This window comes from Bos taurus, chromosome 26 (assembly GCF_002263795.3).
Source record: "Bos taurus isolate L1 Dominette 01449 registration number 42190680 breed Hereford chromosome 26, ARS-UCD2.0, whole genome shotgun sequence".
Taxonomy (NCBI): Eukaryota; Metazoa; Chordata; class Mammalia; order Artiodactyla; family Bovidae; genus Bos; species Bos taurus.
The window spans coordinates 44,157,360-44,178,428 of NC_037353.1; the positions used below are offsets into that span (position 1 = coordinate 44,157,360).

Here is a 21,069-nt window from a genome sequence, read left to right on the forward strand (position 1 = left end):
GACGCAGGTGGGAGGCTCCGGGCGGCGTGAATCAGGCTGCCGGGAGTGGGTGGCAGGCGTGCCCAGCCTGCTGGAGCCCGTCAGGCAGTCGGGTGAGGTGGGGAGGCCGGGACCTGTTGACGACTGTTGGCACCGGTGTTTGGAGCCTGTTCTGCACCCCCAACCCAGCCCAGCCCCAGGCCTGAATCAGATGCCAGGAGCCCAGAGCTCCCTGAGCCCTTTCACTGGTCCATCCAAAGACGTACCTGAAGGCCGTTCCCATCAGAGATAACAGCTCACTTGCCACCCTGCCCCCATTTCAAAGATGAGGAAACTGAGGCCACAGAGCCAGGTGGCTGGCATGAGGGCCTGCCCCAAGGGCCAGGCTCCCCATCTCCTGCTCCCTTGGGCTCCCCATCTCTGTGCCCAGTGCTCTGGGCAGAGTGGAGGCCAAGGTGACCCAAGACGTTGGAGGTCTCAGCCAGGTGTGAGTAATGCAGGCTGCCTTGTAAGCAGGAGCTGCCGAGTTGCCTGGATAAGCATGTGGGTTTGTCCCGCCACCAAGCAGTGATTCGGTGCGGGCAGGTGTGGCCCAGGGGCCCTCCTAGGACTCGGGGTTCTGACGCTCCGGTCCTGACTGGACTCTTCCTGGCGCCCCTGTTCCGGTTGCCCCTTGCCCGGGTGACCTGCCAGAACCTCCCACCCTGGTGCCCAGGGCGGGGCCCACCCCATGCGTCCCTCCCACCCCGTCCTGCACGAAAGTAAGCCCAGCGTGGCTGCTGACTTGCGCGGGTCACCCGGGTATCTGGGAGCTGACTCAAGTTCTGCTCGCAGCGCAGGCTCTCACCACCTCTTAAACCCTGCATGGCGAAGGAGGGAAGCGCTTTCTGAGAAGTTGTGCTCCCTCCCGAGATAGTTTAAGGCACTTTGCTTCTCAAAATACTACAGGGATTGGATTATTTTTAGCCCGTCCTCGTGCAGTCCGGGGGGTACTCTTGCTGTCACTTGGGCAGATGGACTTCAAGTGTAGGATGGTTATTCAGGGCTTCTTTCTGGGGGGACTTGGAGCTTGGATGGTTGGAGGAAATGTGGGGTGCCCCTGAGGTGTACTGGGAGCCCCCCAAGTGTCTCGTCTGGCTCTTCAGCTCTTAAAACTAAAATGCCCCCTTCATTTCCTGAGTCCCCCAAGGAGAGGCCGCGAAGCCTCTGCAGTCAGAGCCACCTGCCTGAGTTCAGTCACTTGAGGCCTCAGTTTCCGTATCTTTAAAATGGGTCTCTGAGGGAGACTAGAACGGCGTGTTGTGCAGAAAGCGTTAAGCACATTTCCCGCACGTGGTGAGCGAGTGGCAAGCTCTGGCTGTTGTCATTTTTGTTGGTGTCCCCATCAGAGTGATGATGGGGGCACAGGCTTGGGTGAACCCTGGCGGGGAAGGCTAGCTTCCCTGCGGCACCGCTGTCCACGGAGTCCGCAGAGGTGCTCTGGGTGGGTGGGCAGGCGTGCCTGGGCCCTTGGGCCTCCAGAGACAGGGGTCCCCACCTGAGCCGGGAGTGCAGCTCAGGCCGTGGCCGCCCCCTGTTCCCCCAGGTCGCCCTGCAGGAGGGGCCTTTCACCAGAATCCGGAGCCCGTGGGCATCTGGAGTGGCTCACAGCATCCTGAGGGAAGCTGCCCACACAGGCTCAGAGCCTGGGACGCTGGTTCCTTCCACCAGGGTCCCCAGACCCCATCGGCCTGGGCCCCCACCTGCAGCCTGCTCCGTGTACTCCACTCGCCGTCAGCAGTTGGAACGGCATTTTCTCTCAGGGCCTGAGGGCTGCAGGAACGTGAACATCTTCTGCAACAGCCCCGAGGGTCTGCACAGGTGGGGTGCTGAGACCAGTGGGCCAGAGTGCCTGGTGGCTTACAGTGGACACTCATCCCCTCTCCTGACCATTGAGCCCACTCCTGGGTTCTGGCTCAGGCAGGGCTCCAGAGCCCCCAGGAACTGGAGCCAGGAGTTGCAGCTAATGGGCCCCCAAATACCTTAAGGGGTTCATGAAGGTGTTTTAATTTCTTTCAAAATTAAAAGGAAAAAAACCCCTCAAACTTTTAAGGTCAAAGAAAATGTTTAAAAAAATCTTTTTTCTCATGTCAGAAATACATGATACTTTTGTGGCTCACAGAAATCTGTTAAATTACTTACATTCTTCTTCTGGAAAAGGAGGCCCCTAAAGTCATTGAGCACCAGGCTCACCCTTGCCGTGTGAAAGCCTCCACGCCCCCTCAGCAGGCCCGGGGTCCCAAGTGCCGTGGACCAGGAGGCGTCTGTGGCAAGATGAGCGCTCATGGCCCCCTGGGCCCAGATGGTGGATGAGGTCTGAGCCTGACTCATCAGGTGGACTTTTATCCTGAGCTGCTTTGTGGGGAGAGTGGGGCAGGGCTCTCTGGTCGGCAGGAATGTGGCCTTTGGCTCCAAGTGGGATGAACTTCTGAACCCCGGGGCTCAGCCCCTGAGCTGTTAGGGGGGACCACGACCACCCCAGTGGACTCCACGCAGCAGCTCCAGTGGTAGACAGCTTCACATCTTGCGAGACAGCAGTGTGGACCTGGGACAGGGCCTCCTGTGGGGTCAAGGGCATCGTGGTCCCATCAGCCAGAGCCCCTGTGAACGTATCCCTCAGTACACGCGGCACGGGCTTCCTAGAACACACTGGGGGCCAGGGGCTTCTGATGTTATCTGCAGACTCTGTGATGCTGGAGGGCAGAGAGGATGGTCCCCTTTGCTTGGATTCCCACCTGGAAGGGGTGCCACCTCCCCGAGGAGTGGGCAAGATGCTGCCATCTGCACAGGGGCGGCCCGTGCCCACACTTGGCCTCTGCCTCCGGGGAACAGGAGCATCACAGCGGGGGCCTCTGAGAGGCTCTGCTGAGACACCCCTCCTGAACCGGAAGCGGAAGGCCCTGCAGGCCTGGAGCCTGAGTCACGGAAGACCTTTGTTGCGTATCTGGCCTCCTGACCTTCTCGTGGCGCCTGTGCCCACAGCTAGGGTGCTCTGCCAGCAGCTCCCCTCAGCGACCCGCCCGGCTCCGTTTGGTACCTGCAAGGCGCCCTCAGGCGGGCGATAGTCCAGGTGTGAACCTGGCCCTTCTCCGAAGCACCTGTGTCCTCACCTGGAAACAGGGGTGGAGCGCTGTCTGGACTTCACAGGCATGGCAGGATTGAATGAGAGCATGCTTCTCCCACGGCCGAGTCACACCTGGCCCGAGTTGGAAGCTCCACAGGCGGCCCTGCTTCCTCCACAATCGTTATTACAACTCACCGCTTGGGGCGGCTCACAGTCTGGTGTCAGCCTCCAGCTCTTCTCCTGGGGAGTTGAGGGGCCTTCTCAGCCTCCGGGGGGTGAGCCCTGCCTCTCCCCTCTGTCGCTCACCCCAGGTGACCCTGGCAGTGCACCCACCGCCCACTCTGAGGCCCTTAGTGGCCAGGCCACTCATCTGGTCCTGACGCTCTGGTCCTTAGTTCACGGGCAGGGGGTCTCTGGGTCTTTGTGGAGCCTGGAAATGTAAGCAGCTCACGGCTGCTCCCAGGGAGCCAAGAGGAGGGCCCAAAATCCACAGGCAGCATGCAAGACTCAACAGGGTGTGTGTGCACATGTGTCTGTGTGTGAAAGAGGATGTGTGCGCACATGTGTGAGAGGGTGTGTGTGCATGTGTGTGTGTGAGGGCCTGTGCACACATGTGTATGTGTGAGAGGGTGTGTGTGTGAGAGGGTGTGTGTTCATGCATGTGTATGTGTGTGAGAGGGTGTGTGTGTGTGTGTATGCAGGGCATATGTGAGTGTGTCTCCAAGAATGCACGAGTATGTGTGTAAGCGTGCACTTGGAGGATAACTGTGGTTTTTGATTTTCCTATGTTTCTGAAAATCAGTGCAGAATCTTCTGGTGCAGTTTGGGTCTGTAAGGCTGACACCGTCGTTCTGCTCCAAGTGAGGTAAGAAGTTCAGTCACGGAGAAAACACAGCTGCCTGCTGCCATTAGATGCTCATTGGTCCAGCTCTGGACCCTGATTGTCGCAGCTCAGAATGAGCTTCAGAAAGAGGCAGGAAGAGGGGGAGGGGCTGTGTTCCATTTCAGCCGGTGCTGCTGGAATCGGGGTCGCCAGGCTGTCCTCCCAGCCAAGCCATCAGGAAGGTCCAGGGTGTGCCTGACGCTGTGAGGGGCTCAGGGTCCATAGGAGCACGGAGGAGGGGGGGGTACTGCTACACCACCATCATATCCTGACCTTGGACAACGGACGGGGAGGGGAGGGTCACCTTGTGCCAGCTGTGCCCGGAGCCATGTCGGGTGCTGTGCATGGCAGGGCGGTGGTCAGCCGCTCACACGTTACATATCAAAGGCCCCTGCCAGCTGCTGGGATGTGCTTGGTAAGTATTCACTCACATTCTTAGCTAAATAATAAGACAGTGAAAGACTTCATCAAGTCACTGAGAGAAGTCCAGGGTCATCCCGAAGGCTTCGTCTCTCGTGTCCCACGCTGACCCCTGCAGTCACCTCCTATCCCCGTCAGGATCACCGTGGCTGCAGCTGCTGGACACCAGCTGGCCATGGCTTCAGCCATCGGGATGGTTATTTTCTGAAGAAAGCAGTTGGAGATCCTCAGAGCCAGGGCTGGCGCTGCCCTTCAACACGGGCTGTATCATCCGTCTTTTTTGATCCACCAGACTTACTATCAGGGTAAATCCAGACTGAGGCCTGAAGTTTAGGCAACTTGGAGGAGAGGGGCATTTTAAGAAAAAGAATACTGTAGATTAATGAATGTAATGTAGGTTGGAAAGAATTGAAAACATATGTCCTCACATACGTACATGAGTGTACACAAATGTGTACACGAGGGTTCAGAGCAGCATCATTCATAACATCCCCAAAGTGGAAATACCCCAGGTGTCCATCCACTGATGAATGGACAGGCAGAGTGCGGCCTCTCTCCACGCAGTGGGGTGCTATTCACACGTGGAGAAGAATGAGGTACTGATTCACGCTTTGACGAGGATGAGCCTTGGAAACGTTATGCTGAATGGAAGAAGCTGCACACACGAAAGCCACATGCTGCGTGGTTCCATTTGTAGGAAATGTCCAGAACAGGCAAGTCTGTAGAGATAGAGGTACATTAGTGGTCGCCAGGGGGCTGCAGGGGAGCCAGGGATGGTGACGGGTAATTGACATGTTTAGGGTTTTTCAGGTTAAACTACTTGACACGTTTAACATTTTTTTCAGAAATGTTCTGAAGTTAGATAGTGGTGAAGGTTGTATAATATTGGGAATGCAGTAAAAGCTATTGAAGTACACTTTAAAATGGTAAATTTTATGTTACGTAAGGGCTTCCCCTGTGGCTCAGCTGGTAAGGGATCTGCCTGCAGTGCAGGAGACCTGGGTTTGATCCCTGGGTTAGGAAGATCCCCCAGAGAAGGGGAAGGCTACCCACTCCAGTATTCTGGCCTGGAGAATTCCATGGATTGCAGTCCGTGGGGTCGCAGAGTCAGGCACGACTGAGGACCGTTCACACGTTAACGTCAGTTTGACTTCAATTAGAAAAACGACCGTGTGAACATATTTCTAGGGCCCTGGAAGGCGCCTGTGCTGTTGAGGGGCATGAAACCAAAGGCTCATTAGCTTTATGGTAAACTCACCCCTGCTTAATGAGTTGGCTTTTCCTTCTGTCTGTCGCCTAATGGGCAAAAGATGGCTGCTGTGGCACCGGGTGTCGTGGCCACCTTCAAGGCGGTGCCAGTGAGCTTTCCTCCTATGAGTGGCCCTTTTAAATGGCTCTCCCAGTGGTGCCCACCTTCCCTGACTTCCGGACTTCCAGTTGTATCTTTGAAACTGGGTCACATGAACATGCCTGATGAGGGCTTCTCAAGGAGGAAGTACCTGGCAAAAGGCAGTGAAATCATCACAGCCGACTTAGCCAACCATGATTCTCTGCCTAAGAATGGGCGTCCATGACTGCCTCAGACAAAATTGGGGTTTGGGTCGCCAGAAAACCAGCCTTTCTGCCTCTATGACACCCCGACTCTGTTCTTCAAATAGCCGCTGGGGTTGTCTTCTGGATGTTCAAATCTGTCTTCACTCCCCCACCCGGAACTATTCCACAGCCCCTTCTGCCTCCCATACAGACAGCTGACCTCAGTCCAGGGCTTTCTGCTGTGGGCTTCTCACCGGTCAAGGTCATGGTCTCGAAGCCTCCTTGACCTGAAAAGAACAGAGAAGGGGGACATTTTAGAATAAAATGTGCATTTTTAACACATATGGCTTCTCTTGACTCTTAAGCGATGGTGATTATTGTATTTAGGTCTGAATGGGAGCTAGTATTTCCAATATGAAAATCTAGTCTAATTAGATTTTGCCTCAAAACAATTTCTCAGCATCACGGACATGAAAGCCCCTTGATGAATGAATCTTATCTGCTAAATTCAGAAGTTTAAGGGAAAGGAAGGAACTCAGTTTCTAATCCCTAGTTCTGGGAAGAAAAAAAAAAGACTTTTTTGAGCACCAGTCATATCTGTAAAGCCTTAAGAGTTCACAGAAGAAGCCATGTGGTACTCTGTCCCCTTACCTGGGGCAGAGGACATGGACGTGTATGGTGGCCAGCGGGGTGATTTGCAGAAGTGGGCACTTCTGTGCCTGGAACAGTCTGCCAGGCAGGCCGGCCTCTGGGTGCCTCGAGGGGTGGGGTCTCTGGAATCAAAAGGCCCAGATTGGAATCCTGACTTGGTCAGTGGACTGACCAGCCACTCTGGGGCAAGTAACCAGCGCTCTGAGCCTCGCTTTTTCTGACTGTAAGTGCGGATGGTAACGCCTACCTTGTCAGGTGTTATGAGGATGAAATGAATCCCGCTGTGTTTGTAAAGCGTCCATAGGGTAACTGCAAGCCAGGAGGACAGTGCTGGCCATGCAGGGTGGCCCAGACATCCGCACCCTGGTGAGCGAGGCTGATGGCCCTGCCCCCGGCCCCTCAGAGACCTGGGGGTTGGCCAAGCTCCTCTCCTTCTTCGTGCTTGCCCCCTGGGCTTGAACACCCCCTGCGCCGGGGGGCTCATTCCTGACCATGGGGAGTCTGGTCTCCTGCTAACACCTTCCTGTGCCCTCTCCCCACCTGTGCCTTGTGGCCTCTGCCCTCAGGCAGCTCGGGGAGCAGCGGGCTGGTGGTGACCCCGGTCTTGGTGGTTGAGCCCTTGCTTGAGGATGATTGCCCCCCATGACACACCCCTTCTTGTGCTGTCAGGAGAGAGGCCTTGTCTCCAGTCTGTGTAGCATTCGTGCTCAGATAGCGCAGCTGCTCATGTCTGTAAGATTTCTAGCCACGTGTGCAGGTGGGAGGACAGGCGTGTGTTGCACATGCAGGAGGTGGCCCCGCTCAGCCACACTGCGTCTGTGCACAGGGCCCTTCTGTGCTGGTGTGAACGCGTGTGCACAGGTGCGTGCGCCTGGCTTCTCCCCACATCGACTGATTGTGGCGAATATGTGCTTCTGCTCTCTAGGCCCTGGTTCTGGGAAAGGGTTCTGGAATGCCAGCTGCAGGTGAGGAACCCATGGCCAAGGGGAGGGCCCCATCGGCCACAGAGGCCTGAGACAGCCCCTGCCTGCGGCCCTGCCGCCTGCTCTGTGCCCTGAGGGTGACCTCCGTGCTCGGAGCCAGCTGGGGAGGCTCTGCTCCCCACAGAGGGCTGGACGGGGTGAGCTCTGGAACCTTTCTGGAGCCCGACAGCCTGGCACACACGCCTGGTTCACCACTGAGGAGCCGTGCCGTCCCGGGTTCCCGGTGTGAGCCTTGCTGTGCCTCCGTGTCTCATAACCCAGCTCTACAATGGGGCCACAGGAGCCGCCACCTCCCGCAACGTCCAGTCTCCCCCGGAGATGGTGTCTGCTGTCATCATTGTCATGCCTGCCTGTGCCACCACCTGCCTGTCCTCCAGGGTGCCTGAGGAGGCAGCCCGACCTCCCCTGCACCTCCCCAGCCTCAACACCCCGCTGCCTCCGAGACCAAGCAGAGGGGAGGGCGGGTTCTGCAGCTGCCCAGCTGGCCCTGCCGTAGATGTGCGGAGCCTCGTCCTGACCACAGCGAGGTGAGGGCCAGGGGGAAGGGGAGCATCCTGATGGGGAGGGGGCTCAGAATGGCAGGAACCAAAGCGTGATGGGGGCCCTGGAGACAGGAGGGCCACAGCCTCTGGGATTCTAATGCCCCTGGTCCCCTGTGCTGGGCTGGGCTCCATGGGAGAAAGTCTGCTGCTGTGAGGGGCCCGTAGCCCTCCACTCCCGTGTGGGGGCCCCTGGAGGCCTCCTCAGGGGCAGGGCAGCTCGGCCCAGGGCGGTTGCCACCTCTGGCCCCCCAGAGCCTGGGCCACTGGTGAGACACAAAGGACATCCAAGTAGCTTGCCGGGCGGTGGGCGCTGCGGTCTTGGGGCCAGCGTCCTGAGAGCGGGTTTTCTAAGGGACCCTGAGCAGCTCGTTAGAAAAGGCCCCGATGCTGGGGAAGATTGAGGGCAGGAGGAGAAGGGGATGACAGAGGATGAGATAGTTGGATGGCATCACCGACTCGATGGACATGGGTTTGGGTGGACTCCGGGAGTTGGTGATGGACAGGGAGGCCTGGCGTGCTGCAGTTCATGGGGTCGCAAAGAGTCAGACACGACTTAGCGCCTGAACTGAGCAATTCTGTCATCCCAAGGCCCCACTGCCCTCCTCTGCCCACCGCAGGCACTTCCTGTCCTTGCCCCCCGCACTGCCCTGCTCCCCTAGGCTGAGTGTGAGAACCTCCCCTTGCTGGCCCCCTGCTCACCCCCTCCATCCTCTAGGCTGTCAGTGGGGTTCAGAAGAGGGGGCCCTCCCTCCCTACCCCACCCCAGGCGCAGCAGCCTCTGCAGTCACCCCACCCTGCACCCTGAAAGTGGGTTAATACTACTCACCCCGCTCACCCTAGAGATAAGGATTTAACACCTCTCTGGCCGAGGGGCTGAGTCATAATTAACGAGCTGACGAGTGTCCTGATCCCCTTGGGGGAGGAGAAGGGGGTCCCCAGCGGTGCCCACAGAGAAGTGGCCCAGCTGGGCACAGCTCGCAGCCCTGCAGGCCAGGCCCCACCATCCCGCTGCCCCCGCCCCGCTGCACCTAGACGTGTGGCCCCGTCCATGGGGGCAGCACCAGAGACTGTGTGGACGGCCCCACCCCGCCCCCTACCATCTCCCCGTGCCCCTGAGCCTGTGAAGGGCCGGCCCCGTGTAAGGGCTTTGACGCTCCGGCCTTTTAATAGGCTGACCCCGGGAATGAGGAGGACCCCGCTGCTGATTTATATGCCATACGCTTGGGGTTTAGTTGGAGCATCGTTGTAATCCGTATGCCTGTCAAGGTAATTATAAACCTAATATAATCCATAGATCAGTGGGTTCAGAGCTAATTAAGGCAACTGTAATTAACATTTATGAAAAACCTTGCCATTACGGGAATATCCTTTAAGCTGGCCTTCCAAGCTGATCACAAGGCCGGCCCCGCACTCCGGTGTGGCCTCCTAGGGCTCTTCGACGTCGCACTCGGGCGGGGGAGTGGGACTCAGGTACCAAGTGCCTGCGCCTCACCTCACGGGGCAGGGTCAGCCCTGCCGTCGCCGTTAGCACCCCAGGCCCCGGAACAGGCACCCGGCTGAGGACCGCGGCTCCAGGGGAGCCGGGTCCGTAGGACTGAGCTGTCCCCAGTGCTCAGTTTGTGTTCTGGCTCAATAAGACGCAGCCTGATGACACAGGTCGTGCAGAAAGAGAGGGAGAGATCCACGTGTTGAACTCGAGGCGAGCCCCCAGACTCCCGGGAATGGGGAACTTCCTCACCAGCTCTTCCCGCGGTGGTGCTGAGCCCCCTGCACGGTTGGGAGGGTCTCCCTGCGGGCTTTCCTCCTGCCACACCCCCTGCAGCCGGGCTGCACCTGTGCTCCCTGGGGAGCACTGCCCTGGTGGGGTGGGGTCAAGACTGCCCTGAGCGCTGGCCTGGCTGTGCCTGCATTCTGCCTCCATGGGCCCTCCCTGGGGTCCAGTGCAGCCAGGAAGGAGGATTTGGGGCTGGCGGGCAGGTGTGGAGCTGCAGGTGGTGTTGGGGGGTAAGCCGTGCAAAGGTCGGGGGGCACAGACAGAGCCCAGGGCTGCGTCCCGGGCCTGTGCCCTGGGGAACCAGCCAAGAAATCCAGATGCCCTTGATCATCTGTGGCTTGTGCGTGGCCTCCAAATGTGTGTGTCCAGGAAAACGGAACCCCCCTCTAATACAGCGTGTTCCAGACCGCACCCCTCTCCCCACCACCACCCCCTACCCTGGCCCAACCCCAGGAAAAGTCCAACAGCTGCACACTAGAGCCAGAACCGCGCCTGTTCCTGTGTGTTGCCTGGTTCCTCGTCGTGCTGTCAGCTTGGCGAACCCCACAGAGGCCCACCCGCCAGCCCCCACCCCGTCCGGAGCAGGAGATAAGAGGCAGCCTCCAGCAGGCCGCGTCCACGCCGGGATTGCTGCAGGCTCATCTGTTTGGAATCTGTTCTCTTCCTGCTCAGGAAAGCGGCGGTGCTCTGGGAGGCACGGGGATGTCCTGTGGCCCTCGCTGGCCCGTCCTCCAGGAACCAGGTGCTGCTTTAGACAGAGCCACGTGCATCCTTTGGGAGGGACGCTGGCGTAGATAGAAGGGAGTGTGGCGGGGCCCTGATTAGACCCGGCAGCCTCTGCCACTTGGAGCTGGTATGACCTTGGCCGGGTAGAAGTTATTTAACCACTTTGACTCAGTTTGTATAATTGGGATATGATGACTGCCTTAAATTATTATTTAGTCACTAAGGAGTGTCCGATTTTTTGGGACCCCATGGGCTACACTACGCCAGGCCTCCCTGTCCATCAACAACTCCTGGAGTTTACTTGAACTCATGTCCATCAAATTGGTATGCCATCCAAACATCTCATCCTCTGTTGTCCGCTTCTCCTCCTGCCCCCAATCCCTCCCAGCATCAGAGTCTTTTCCAATGAGTCAACTCTTCGCATGAGGTGGCCAAAGTACTGGAGTTTCAGCTTTAGCATCATTCCTTCCAAAGAAATCCCAGGGCTGATCTTCAGAATGGACTGGTTGGATCTCCTCACAGTCCAAGGGACTCTCAAGAGTCTTCTCCAACACCACAGTTCAAAAGCATCAATTCTTCGGTGCTTGCCCTTAGCATAGTACGTGGTATACAGTAAGTGCTCAGTGAATGCTGCTGTGACTGTTGTAGTCATTGTGGTTGACAGCAGTGATCAGAGCAGGACACAGCAAGTAGGGTGAGCCAGGTGGACTCTGAGTGGGGCCCATGTCTCTGCTTTCCGCGCCATGTGTGTCTGGGTCTGGGGTACCTGGTGGCCCCAGCGCTGGCTCTTCTCCCTTCCTTTTTGCACACTGTCCTGTCTCTTCCCAGAGACTGCGAATCTGGCAGAAATGTCTGGATAGGAGTGAGACAGACAGGTGCCGGGGATGTCTCCACCAGGGCTAGGTGATGGTTCAGGGGCGGCACACCCATATCAAGGGACGAAATGAAAATCCCGGTGACGGTTGTCATTTCTTAAGCACCTCCTGTGTGCCAGACTCTGGGCTAAGCACTGCACAGAGCCATTCACTGACCGTGACCGCAGCTGGATGCAGTTGGCATTTTAGGCCCTTTCATGGATGAGGCAATTGAGGCTCAGAAAGGTTGAGTGACTGACCTGACTTCATCCAGTAAGGAGGTGGCTTTGGACCAGGGTTTGAACAGAGCCATTCTCATCATCACCCTCTTCTTTCCCTCTCAAAGGGAGCCCCAGACCCTCACGCTCTCCTGGGTGGGCTAGTGGGGCAGGGGGAGGGGTGGGCACATGTGCAGGGTAGAAAGGAGCAGGCAGGACTGGGCTGTGCTGCAGGGGGCCTGGAGCTGTGTGGGTGGTCCTTGGCTGGGCCAGAGGGAGAAGGGAGCCACCCTCTCCAGGAGGATGAGAAACTGGAGATCCAGCCTGGGGTCTCTCTCATGATCACTTTTTCCCCTCCAAAATTCAATATAATAATTTGTATTTTTTCTGGTTGATTGATGACATTAGGGGCCTTCGTGAGCTCCTGTTCTGGGCCCAGCTCTGCTCTGAGCTGTTCAGGGTGTTGCCTCGCTGAGCCTAGTGCCGAGTCCACGATGTGGGTGCTATTTTATCCCACTTATAGATGAGTTAAGCCCAAGGTCACACAGCAGGTCACCCACTGCTCACATGCACTGGCTCCTTCGGTCCCCGCCACCTCCAAAGGCCACCGCTGTGAGGCGGCAGCAGCAGGATTCAAACTCAGGCCACCCAGCTCCCTCACCTGTGCTCACGTTCGATGCTGAAAGTTTAGGAGAACCTGAAAAGTGAAACGGAGAAGGCAATGGCACCCCACTCCAGTACTCTTACCTGGAAAATCCCATGGATGGAGGAGCCTGGTGGGCTGCAGTCCATGGGGTTGCTAAGAGTTGGACACGACTGAGCGACTTCACTTTCACTTTTACTTTCATGCATCGGAGAAGGAAATGGCAACCCACTCCAGTGTTCTTGCCTGGAGAATCCCAGGGACGGGGGAGCCTGGTGGGCTTCTGTCTATGGGGTCGCACAGAGTCGGACATGACTGAAGTGACTTAGCAGCAGCAGAGGAGTGAAAAAAGAAAGTAAACCTTGAGTCAGCCCCCCACCCAGGGGTGACTTATGATAACACGCGGTGGTCCCCCTTCCAGCCCTGCTGTGTGGAGGATGTGGGTTACGTATTCCACCCAAAAGGGAGATTAGGAGCGTGTGCTGTTTTTGAAACTCCTCTCTTCAGCGACCAGTTCGATAACACCGTGCTGTGTCATAACACCCTCCTGTGTCACCGTTTCAATGGCTGCATCCTACTCCTTGGGGACTTGCCGTGTTGCTAGACAGTCCCTTGTCTCCAGCTCTACCTTAGTGTAACCAGGACTGCACGGAACATTCTTGGAGCAGGGCCTTGCACTTATTTGCGATTTTTTTTTTTTTTTTGCATTAAGACAAATTCTCGCATATGGCGTTGCTGGGTCAAAGGATGTGCAGAATTCTGAGGGCTGTGGTACTGCAGAATTCTTCCTCCCGGCTTCTAGTTGAGTTCCCCTTTGCAGCATGGACAATCTCTGTTACTTTACATTCTTGCCAACAGATAATACCAGAGAACTGTATCATCATTTAAAAGCATTGTCTCCATTGATAGAAAAAAAGTCACCATCCTTTTTTAACTTTTTTTTTTTTAATTGTGGTAAAAGTCACATAGTATAAAACATACTGTTTAACCATATGGAAACGTTACAGTTGTGCAGCTCTCACCATTATCCAGCTCTGGAATTTTTCACCTTCCTAAACTGAAACTCTGTCCCCATTAAACACTAACCCCCTTCCCCCCACCACCCCACCTCAGTCCCTGGATCTACCAATGTACTTTCTGACTGATTTGATGATTCTAGGTATCTCGTATAAATGGAATCAAATCGTATTTCTCTGCACCTACTGTATATTGAAATGCATTTTTAAGGTTGAGAATATGTGTCCTACAAGCAAATTGTACCTTCTTTTCTGCCCCACCCCCCCCCCATACTATATGGTAGGTTCTCATTAGTTGTCTATTTTATACGTGTGTGAATGCTCAGTCGTGTCCAACTCTTTGCGACCCCATGGACTGTAGCCGGTCAGGCTCCTCTGTCCATGGGATTTTTCCAGGCAAGAATACTGGAGTTGGTTGCCATTTCCTCCTCCAGGGGATCTTCCCTGCCTAGGGATCGAACCCACATCTCCTGTGTGTTGTGCGTCTTCTGTATTGCAGGCAGATTCTTTACTTGCTGAGGCATCGGGGAAGCCCATTTTATCCATAGCAGTGTATATATGTCAATCCCAATCTCCCTTTCCTCTCTTGGTGTCCAGACATTTGTGTCTCTGTTTCTGCTTTGCAAATAGATTCATTTGTACTATTTTTCTATATTCCACATATATGTGTTAATAGACAACATTTGTTTTTCTCTTCCTGACTTAATTCACTCTGTTTGAGTCTCTAGTTCCATCCATGTCTGTAAATGGCACAATTTCATTCCTTTTTATGTGTGCTTAGTCACTCGGTTGTGTCCGACCGTGCGACCCCATGGACTGTAGCCGACCAGCTCCATAGCTCCTCTGTCCATGGGATTCTCCAGGCAAGAATACTGGAGTGGGTAGCCTATCCCCTTTCCAGGGGAACTGCCAAAGCTGGGGGTTGAACCCAGGTCTCATACATTGCAGGTGGATCCTTTCCATTTTATGGCTGAGTAATATTCCATTGTATATATGGCCCACATCTTCTTTATACAGTCCTCTGTTGATGGGAATTTAGGTTGCTTCCATGTCCTGGCTATTGTGAATAGTGTTCTACACACATTGGGAAAATTGGCATGTATCTCTTGGAATTATGGTTTTCTCTGGGTATATGAGAAAGGTACCATCTTTGATTGCTAGGGAGACTAAAGGTTTTTTTTTTTTTTTTCATCTTCCTTGGACACTGGTATTTTTCCTTGTGTAAGTTGCATATTCTTTCTTATTTTTTACTGTATATTTTAAAAACCAAGACTTTCATTTAATGAGGAACCTGCATGTCATCAAAGATGGAGGCAGAGTCTGAGTCATTTATTCTCTGGGGAAAATGCTTTTTTGTTTCTCTAATCCAATCAGATACCGAGACGAAAAGATTCTGGGAAATTAATTTCCAGCATGTGAGACTGACAGGCAGTGTGTGTAAGGATCCCAGCTGAAAAAACGACACTTTAATCCCTGTTGCTCTAAGTTGAGAGGCAACTGGGGTCACAGTGACCAGAGCTGCAATCCCTACCCGCCCTTTCTAAGCCCCGTGACTTGTGAATACTTCTCCGCTATCTGGGCTGTAGAATGAGGATCTCTGCGGTTGCCCTGTGATTCACACAAGCTCTGGGTGGATGTGATGGGCCTGGTGCTATGCCTGACACCTGGGAAGGTGTGGGGGGTGGTTTCCAGATGTTTCTGGTGCCGAGTCAGGCCCTGCTCTTGATGCCATGAGATGTCAGGCAAGTGATGGAAGGATGAAATCCTCGAATAACTGATCTTAAAGTGGCCGGGGTCCCAGCACTGCGGGGGCAGCAGTGTGCTGATTAGATCAGGAGTGATAAAAGCCAGCAGGCCCCTTGGGTGCTCCGAGGCATGGCAGGGATAAGGAAGACTAGTGAAATCCTGCAGCTGAGTGATGGAGTGTGGGAGTTTGCTGCCAGCTGTTCTATCATAATCACTAGTATTTATTGAGCAATAAGGTGAATGCTGCCTTATCCCAACTTTGCAGATGAGGAAACTGAGGCTTAGAGAGGAAGACAACTTAAGTCAGTGCAGCTGGGGAGTGGCCCAGCCAGGACTATACCTTCTTCTCGACAGGGTCTTGGGTGAAGGCTCTTTGAGGTCTGTGCACAGCAAGAGCCTCCCCCACCTGCTTCTCATTCTGTGTGCAGTGCGGGTCAGACCCCATCAGACTGGAGAGACCACGTAGGGCATCATAGGCGTCAACAGGGTCTGATTCAGGGGACACGATGAGTAGGTGGCTTCCACCCAGGGAGGGTTTAGGTTCCATTGTGGCCCCATGGACTCCTGCATGCCAGGCTTCCCTGTCCACTGTTTCTCACAGTTTACTCAAATTCATGTCCATTGAGTCACTGATAGATGCTATCTAACCATCTCCTCCTCTGCCACCCCCTTCTCCTTTTGCCTTCAATCTTTCCCAGCATCAGGGTTTTTCCAGTGAATCGGCTCTTTGCATCTGGTGGCCAAAGTATTGGAGCTTCAGCATCAGTGCTTCCAGTGGATATTCAGGGTTGATTTCCTTTAGGATTGAATGATTTGATCTCCTTGCTGTCCAAGGGGCTCTCACGAGTCTTCTCCAGCACCACAGTTTGAAAGCATCAGTTCTTTGGTGCTCAGCTTTCTTTATGGTCCAGCTGTCACATCTGTACGTGACTACTGGGAAAATCATAGCACAGGTATATTTGCCTGTTGTTTGTGTTTGAAATTGACAAATAGCTTCATGAACTTTAGTTTGTAAAGTACTTTGTACTTTATTTCATAAAGTAAAACTCCGGGGGTTGGTGATGGACAGGGAGGCCTGGTGCTGCAGTCCATGGGGTCGCGAAGAGTCCGACACGACTGAGTGACTGAACTGAACTGAACTTTACTTTGTATTCATGCCTCTGTGTCCCCAGGAGTTGGAGAGACAAGAATGTGTAAAACCCTGATGTCTGTCTTGGAGTCAGTCACAGTCCATTTGTAAAATCCATTTCCCAGAAGAGGATTAGGGTGCCGGTCTTGGGGTGTGACTTTGTCATCACCCAGCTGCTCAGCTGGGGAGGCCATGTGGGGCCAGATATTGCCCCTATGTCGCAGTGATGCTAGGCCAGGCTAGCCAGGGAAGGAGGCAAAAGGGGCTGGGTCGGGAAGCTATGTAGGAGTGGACTGGGGGTGACCAGGGCCGAGGCCCAGGTGGTGGTCTGGGGCTGAGTGGTGGACCTGTAAGACCTTGGGGAGTCCAGGGAGTTTAGGGAGGGGTGGGCTGGGAGAGGGGAAGCACAGCGGGAGCCGAGGGGTGTGGTTTAGGGCCCCTCCCGACCACACCCTCTGTGTCCGGACACCTGGGATGCGCACCTGGAGCCTGTCCTCTGGTACCTGCTTCTTCCCTTGTCCTTACTGTCCCGTCGGCCTGACGCTTCGGGGTCACAGGAGATAGGTGCCCTAAGGACTCTGGGTGACAGTCGAGGGCGCCAGAGGCTGCAGGACACCAGCAACCCCGCGGCCCTGCGTTCTCACGCCGCAACTGGACAGACAGCTGCCTCAGCCGCCCCGGGACCCGCCCTGCAGCTGCTGGGCCACCTGGCCTGGGGGACTGTTGCCTCCGCGGCTTCCAGGGAGTGTTCTCAGAGCCTTTCCGGGGGACACAGTGACCCTTCAGCAATCTGAGCCTGCAATCAAGGAGTGGCTGGAGGGCTGCCCGAGTCCTCCCTGAGCGGACATCCTCCCGTGGCTCCCTATCCCCAGGGAGCTGCGGCCTGCTTGCTGCTCAGACTTGTGCTGCGCTTGCGCTGCTGTGCGGGGGCCCACTTTCCCGAGGAGAGCGGGGCGTGGGCGGGGCGAGGAGAGCGGGGTGGGGCGGGGCGGGGCGGGGCGAGGAGAGCGGGATGAGGCGGGGTGTGGGCGGGGCGAGGAGAGCGGGGTGGGGCGGGAGCGAGGGGCGGGGCTAGAAGGGCGGGGCGCAGCCGGGTGGGCGGGGCTCAGCGGGGTGGGCGAGGCGGGAGGAGTAAGCCGCTTGCCCGAGGTCCCAACCGGTGGGAGGCGGACAGGTTCATCCCTAGGCAGTTTTGGGTGGCTGCGCTTGGCTTGGGGTTTGCCCAGTTCGGACCTGGAGCCTCCTGGGAAGGCTGGCCGGAGGAAGCCGGCGGTTAGCGGACAGGGGGCACACCTCACGCCGCCACCGATCCCCCAGCGCCCACCCGACAAGGTGGCGAAACGGCTCGCGACCCCCTTGTATTTCGGTAGAGTTCAGCCCCCATTTACATGTTTTGGTTTTCCTTCCCAGTCGCCAGCGTCGAGCCTTTCGCAGAGCACAGATGTCTCAGCAAACAAAAATAGATCCACTCCAAGGAGGGCTCTGCGGGGCCGCAGACATTCTCATGCTCTCAGCGAAACCACGGCTCCCTTGCCAAGCGCCCTCTGGGAGGATGTTTGGAAAAAAATGTCAAGGCGTTCATTTTTCTCTCGACCTTTCCGGTTGAAATTGCGGGGCTTTAACACTGGAAGTAAAAGAAGTTATAAATAAAGAGACAGCCAATGGCCAGGCTTGGCCTGCTCTCCCAACTGGCCAGCGACCGGGGTTCTCTGCAGCTGTTACTGAGCACGCTGGGGCCCAAGGTGGCCCCGCCTCTGTAAGAGGAAGCTAATGATGGTTTCCAGATAGCTGAGGGACCCAGAGCAAGGTTTCCACACCCTAGGACAGCAAAGAGAAAAGAGGCCTAAAGAGAGAGGGGGCCCCTGGGGGTGGGCTGCCCCTAGATGGTGGAGAATGCTTGCTCAGTCTGTCCCCGAGTTGGGAAGTGTTGGTTCCTTACCGGCCCCTGGTTCTCTGCTGGTGCTGACCATCTGCAGGAGGAATCTGGGTGGGGCCGAGGGCACCTGCCGGTGATGCGCCCCAGCTGGCTCTGACCGAGTTCAGTCTCCAGCACTCTCCTGCCTGTGGGTCCCAGGCTCCTGGCCAGGGGGCTGGCTGGCCGGCTTCCCTGGGGCCCACACCCTTCCAGGGCAGCCAGGACCTGAGCTGCCTGCTGAAATGAAGGCCACCCACCAAGGCCACAGAGGGGATTTGGCAGTGAGGCCACGGGTGTATCTGCTGGGGAAGATGGTATACACGGCCCCCTCCCCACCCCGGGCTGGGATGGGGTGGCCGGGCTGGAGGCCTGGGCTGGAGGCCGCCTTGTGGGGGGAATTATTTCAGGCAGGGTAATGAGCAGTTCTCTTGTCTTTGTCCTGGAGAATATCCTCCGGCAAGCCTGGTCTCGAACATAGTGTGGAGAGGTTGAGCCTTGGCAGTGCTGGGTTTCACTGCAGTCTGGGTCCTTTGGTGGCACTGACCGTTGTGGGGCCTGAGGGAGCCTGTGTGGAGTATGTACCGCTGGCTCTGGGGCCCACGGAGAGTAGGTTCCATGGGGTCTCTCTCCGGTCAGAGCTGTGCAGTGACTCTTTGCAGGAGTGTTGCTACCCCAGGGACCATCAAAACCAGAAGCCTCGGGGCTGGCAAGACAGCAGCTTCGGGCATGCAGGGAAGAGGCGTCATTTCCACTTTCCAGGTCCTGAATCTGGTTGGCATCTTGTGCAGCGGCTCAGAGTCCCGACTTGACCACAACTTGTGGTCTGAAGATATAAACCCGGGTCTAGATGAGACAAGCAGCCAGTGATGGTTTCATACACTCACTATTTAGTTTTTCACGGGAGACATTTTATTTTGGTTTAAAAATTTGTTTTTAATTTTATGAGTGTAATATGTTCATATTGGAAAATATGGAAATCATCAACCATCTGAAAGAAGCAGCTCTAAAAGAATCCTTTTGTAATCCACCAATAACATCAATTAACATTATGACATATTTCCTTCCAGACCCCTCCTTCTTAAAGTATTTTTAAACATAATTGAAATTGTGTTTTATGTACAGTTTTACAGCCTGTACTAGTCAGCTTTGAAAGAGGCTCATCTGCATTTTCAATATGGGCCGCAGGGAGAAGACCAGATTGCCGAAGTTTAGCTGAAGCTGGGGAAGGAGGAAGTCCAAAAATATCCTGCTCGTTGGCTTTGCACAAGGAACACATGGCCTCGCGTTTTCCTTCTAGTAAAATAAAGGCCCAAGTAGCCACGCGAGTGACCCTGACTCCAACTGAAGGGCGCTTGGTGATTATGGTCACAGTACAGGCTCTGCTCTCAGTCAAGACCAAGGACAGGGAAGGGCCTGTCATGCAGTGGGGGCTGCTGAGCCCAGCACCCTCCTGAGGAGCCCCTCGAGAGCTCTCCAGGGTCTTCTGCAAAGCAGACACTTGACAGGGAGCTGAGGGGTCTTCTGTCAGACACCAGCCGCTGCTTCTCCCAAGACCCACCCTGGTTACAAGAAGCAAAAAAATATGAACTCAACCATGAAAAGCACTTGGAGAGACTTCTGCTTTGGACAAGATGAAGCTGAAATCCTTTCTCTATTCCTTCTGCTCAGTGCAACTAAACCCTGGACAGTAGCTATGAAACACAATGAGAAGACTCTGAAAGGTGAAGAGAAGAGGGCAGGCGTGCCAGGGACCTCTGGAGCCGTGGAGTGACACAGTGGTCATTTCCCTGGGTTTTCTTTTTGTCTGGTGGATCCCAGACTTGGAGCTGAAGAAGCCAGCAGCCTGGAAACGCCAAGGGGCACAGACAAAAAGCCCCCACAGAAGCCTGTCCTTCTAGGCAGCCCAGCGAGACAGGAACTTGTAGTCGATAACCACTCTGCGCCAGCCAAATGCCACAGAGTAAACTGGTCTGTTCCCTCTCATGCCGGCGAGGACCCAGCGACGAGCCTACACTCCCACCTTCTTGAGGCTGTCATGAACCTCTTACCCCTGGGCTGGTGGGTGTCATAGGAGGCCAAGTAGATAGGGAGCCAGGAGGTGGGTGATAAAGAGGGCTCCTCAGCTGGGGTGTCCCTGGGGACGACGTGGAGATTCTGTGATTCTACCCTCAACAGCAGTAATAAGGCAACTCCCACCCGACATAGTCCATGCAGTCGATGGAGGCCCCACGGGAAGCAATTTTGATTCTACCCCCAACAGCAGTAATAAGGTGACTCCCACCCAATACTCGCCATGTGGTCGATGGAAGCCCCATGGAAAGCAATTGTGAGGCATTCCTGTTCCTCCCAGCCAGGGTGGAACTCCCCTTGCCTCCGACCGGCAGTGATCAGCACCCCTCCTGCACCTCAGTGTCCACAGAGACCAAGTCGGGAACCTGGACTTCTGCCCCATCTGGCAGTAACACAGCAGCTCTACCTACTTCATCTGCTGGAGTCGTGTTCCCAAAGAAGTCAGCTAAAAAGAGAAGGTTTACATGAGATCCAGAGTCTCGTACCCCACATGTCCACAATTGCAATACAAAATCACTTGTCGTACCCAGAACCAGGAAAATCTCAACTTGAATGAGAAAAGTCAATGGACAAACACCAGCAATGAGATGACACAGATGTTAGGACAAAAGTTGTTAAAACAGCTACTTTGAAAATGCTTCAACAAGCACATCTGCAAACAAGTGACAAAGTAGTAGAGCTCAACAAAGACATAGGCTCAGCAAAGAAACAGAAGACAGAAAAAAGAACCAAAGAAGATTTTAGAACTGAAAACTACAGTAGCCAAAATTAAAAACTCATTGGATGGGCTTGTTTGCTCCTTGAGGGGGAACAATGGAAACAATCTGAGAACATGTGGAGAGAAATAGAGGTAACCCAAAGAGAAAAAAACAGATGGAAAAAAA

General features: G+C 55.2%; 1 protein-coding gene across 4 annotated transcripts in view; it reads left to right on the forward strand.

Annotated features, from left to right (window-relative positions):
- Positions 1–21,069, forward strand: part of LHPP (phospholysine phosphohistidine inorganic pyrophosphate phosphatase) — a 127,315-nt gene that overhangs the window by 59,811 nt on the left and 46,435 nt on the right. Inside the window, exon 7 of one of the 4 annotated variants that reach the window (XM_059881906.1) lies at positions 1,565–17,145. The exons of the other annotated variants lie outside the window; for them this stretch is intronic. Within the exon in view, the coding sequence (XP_059737889.1) occupies positions 1,565–1,637 (73 nt within the window). The 3' untranslated portion in view covers positions 1,638–17,145. Of the gene's footprint in view, positions 1–1,564; positions 17,146–21,069 lie in introns of those variants that run through there. 4 annotated transcript variants of the gene reach the window in all.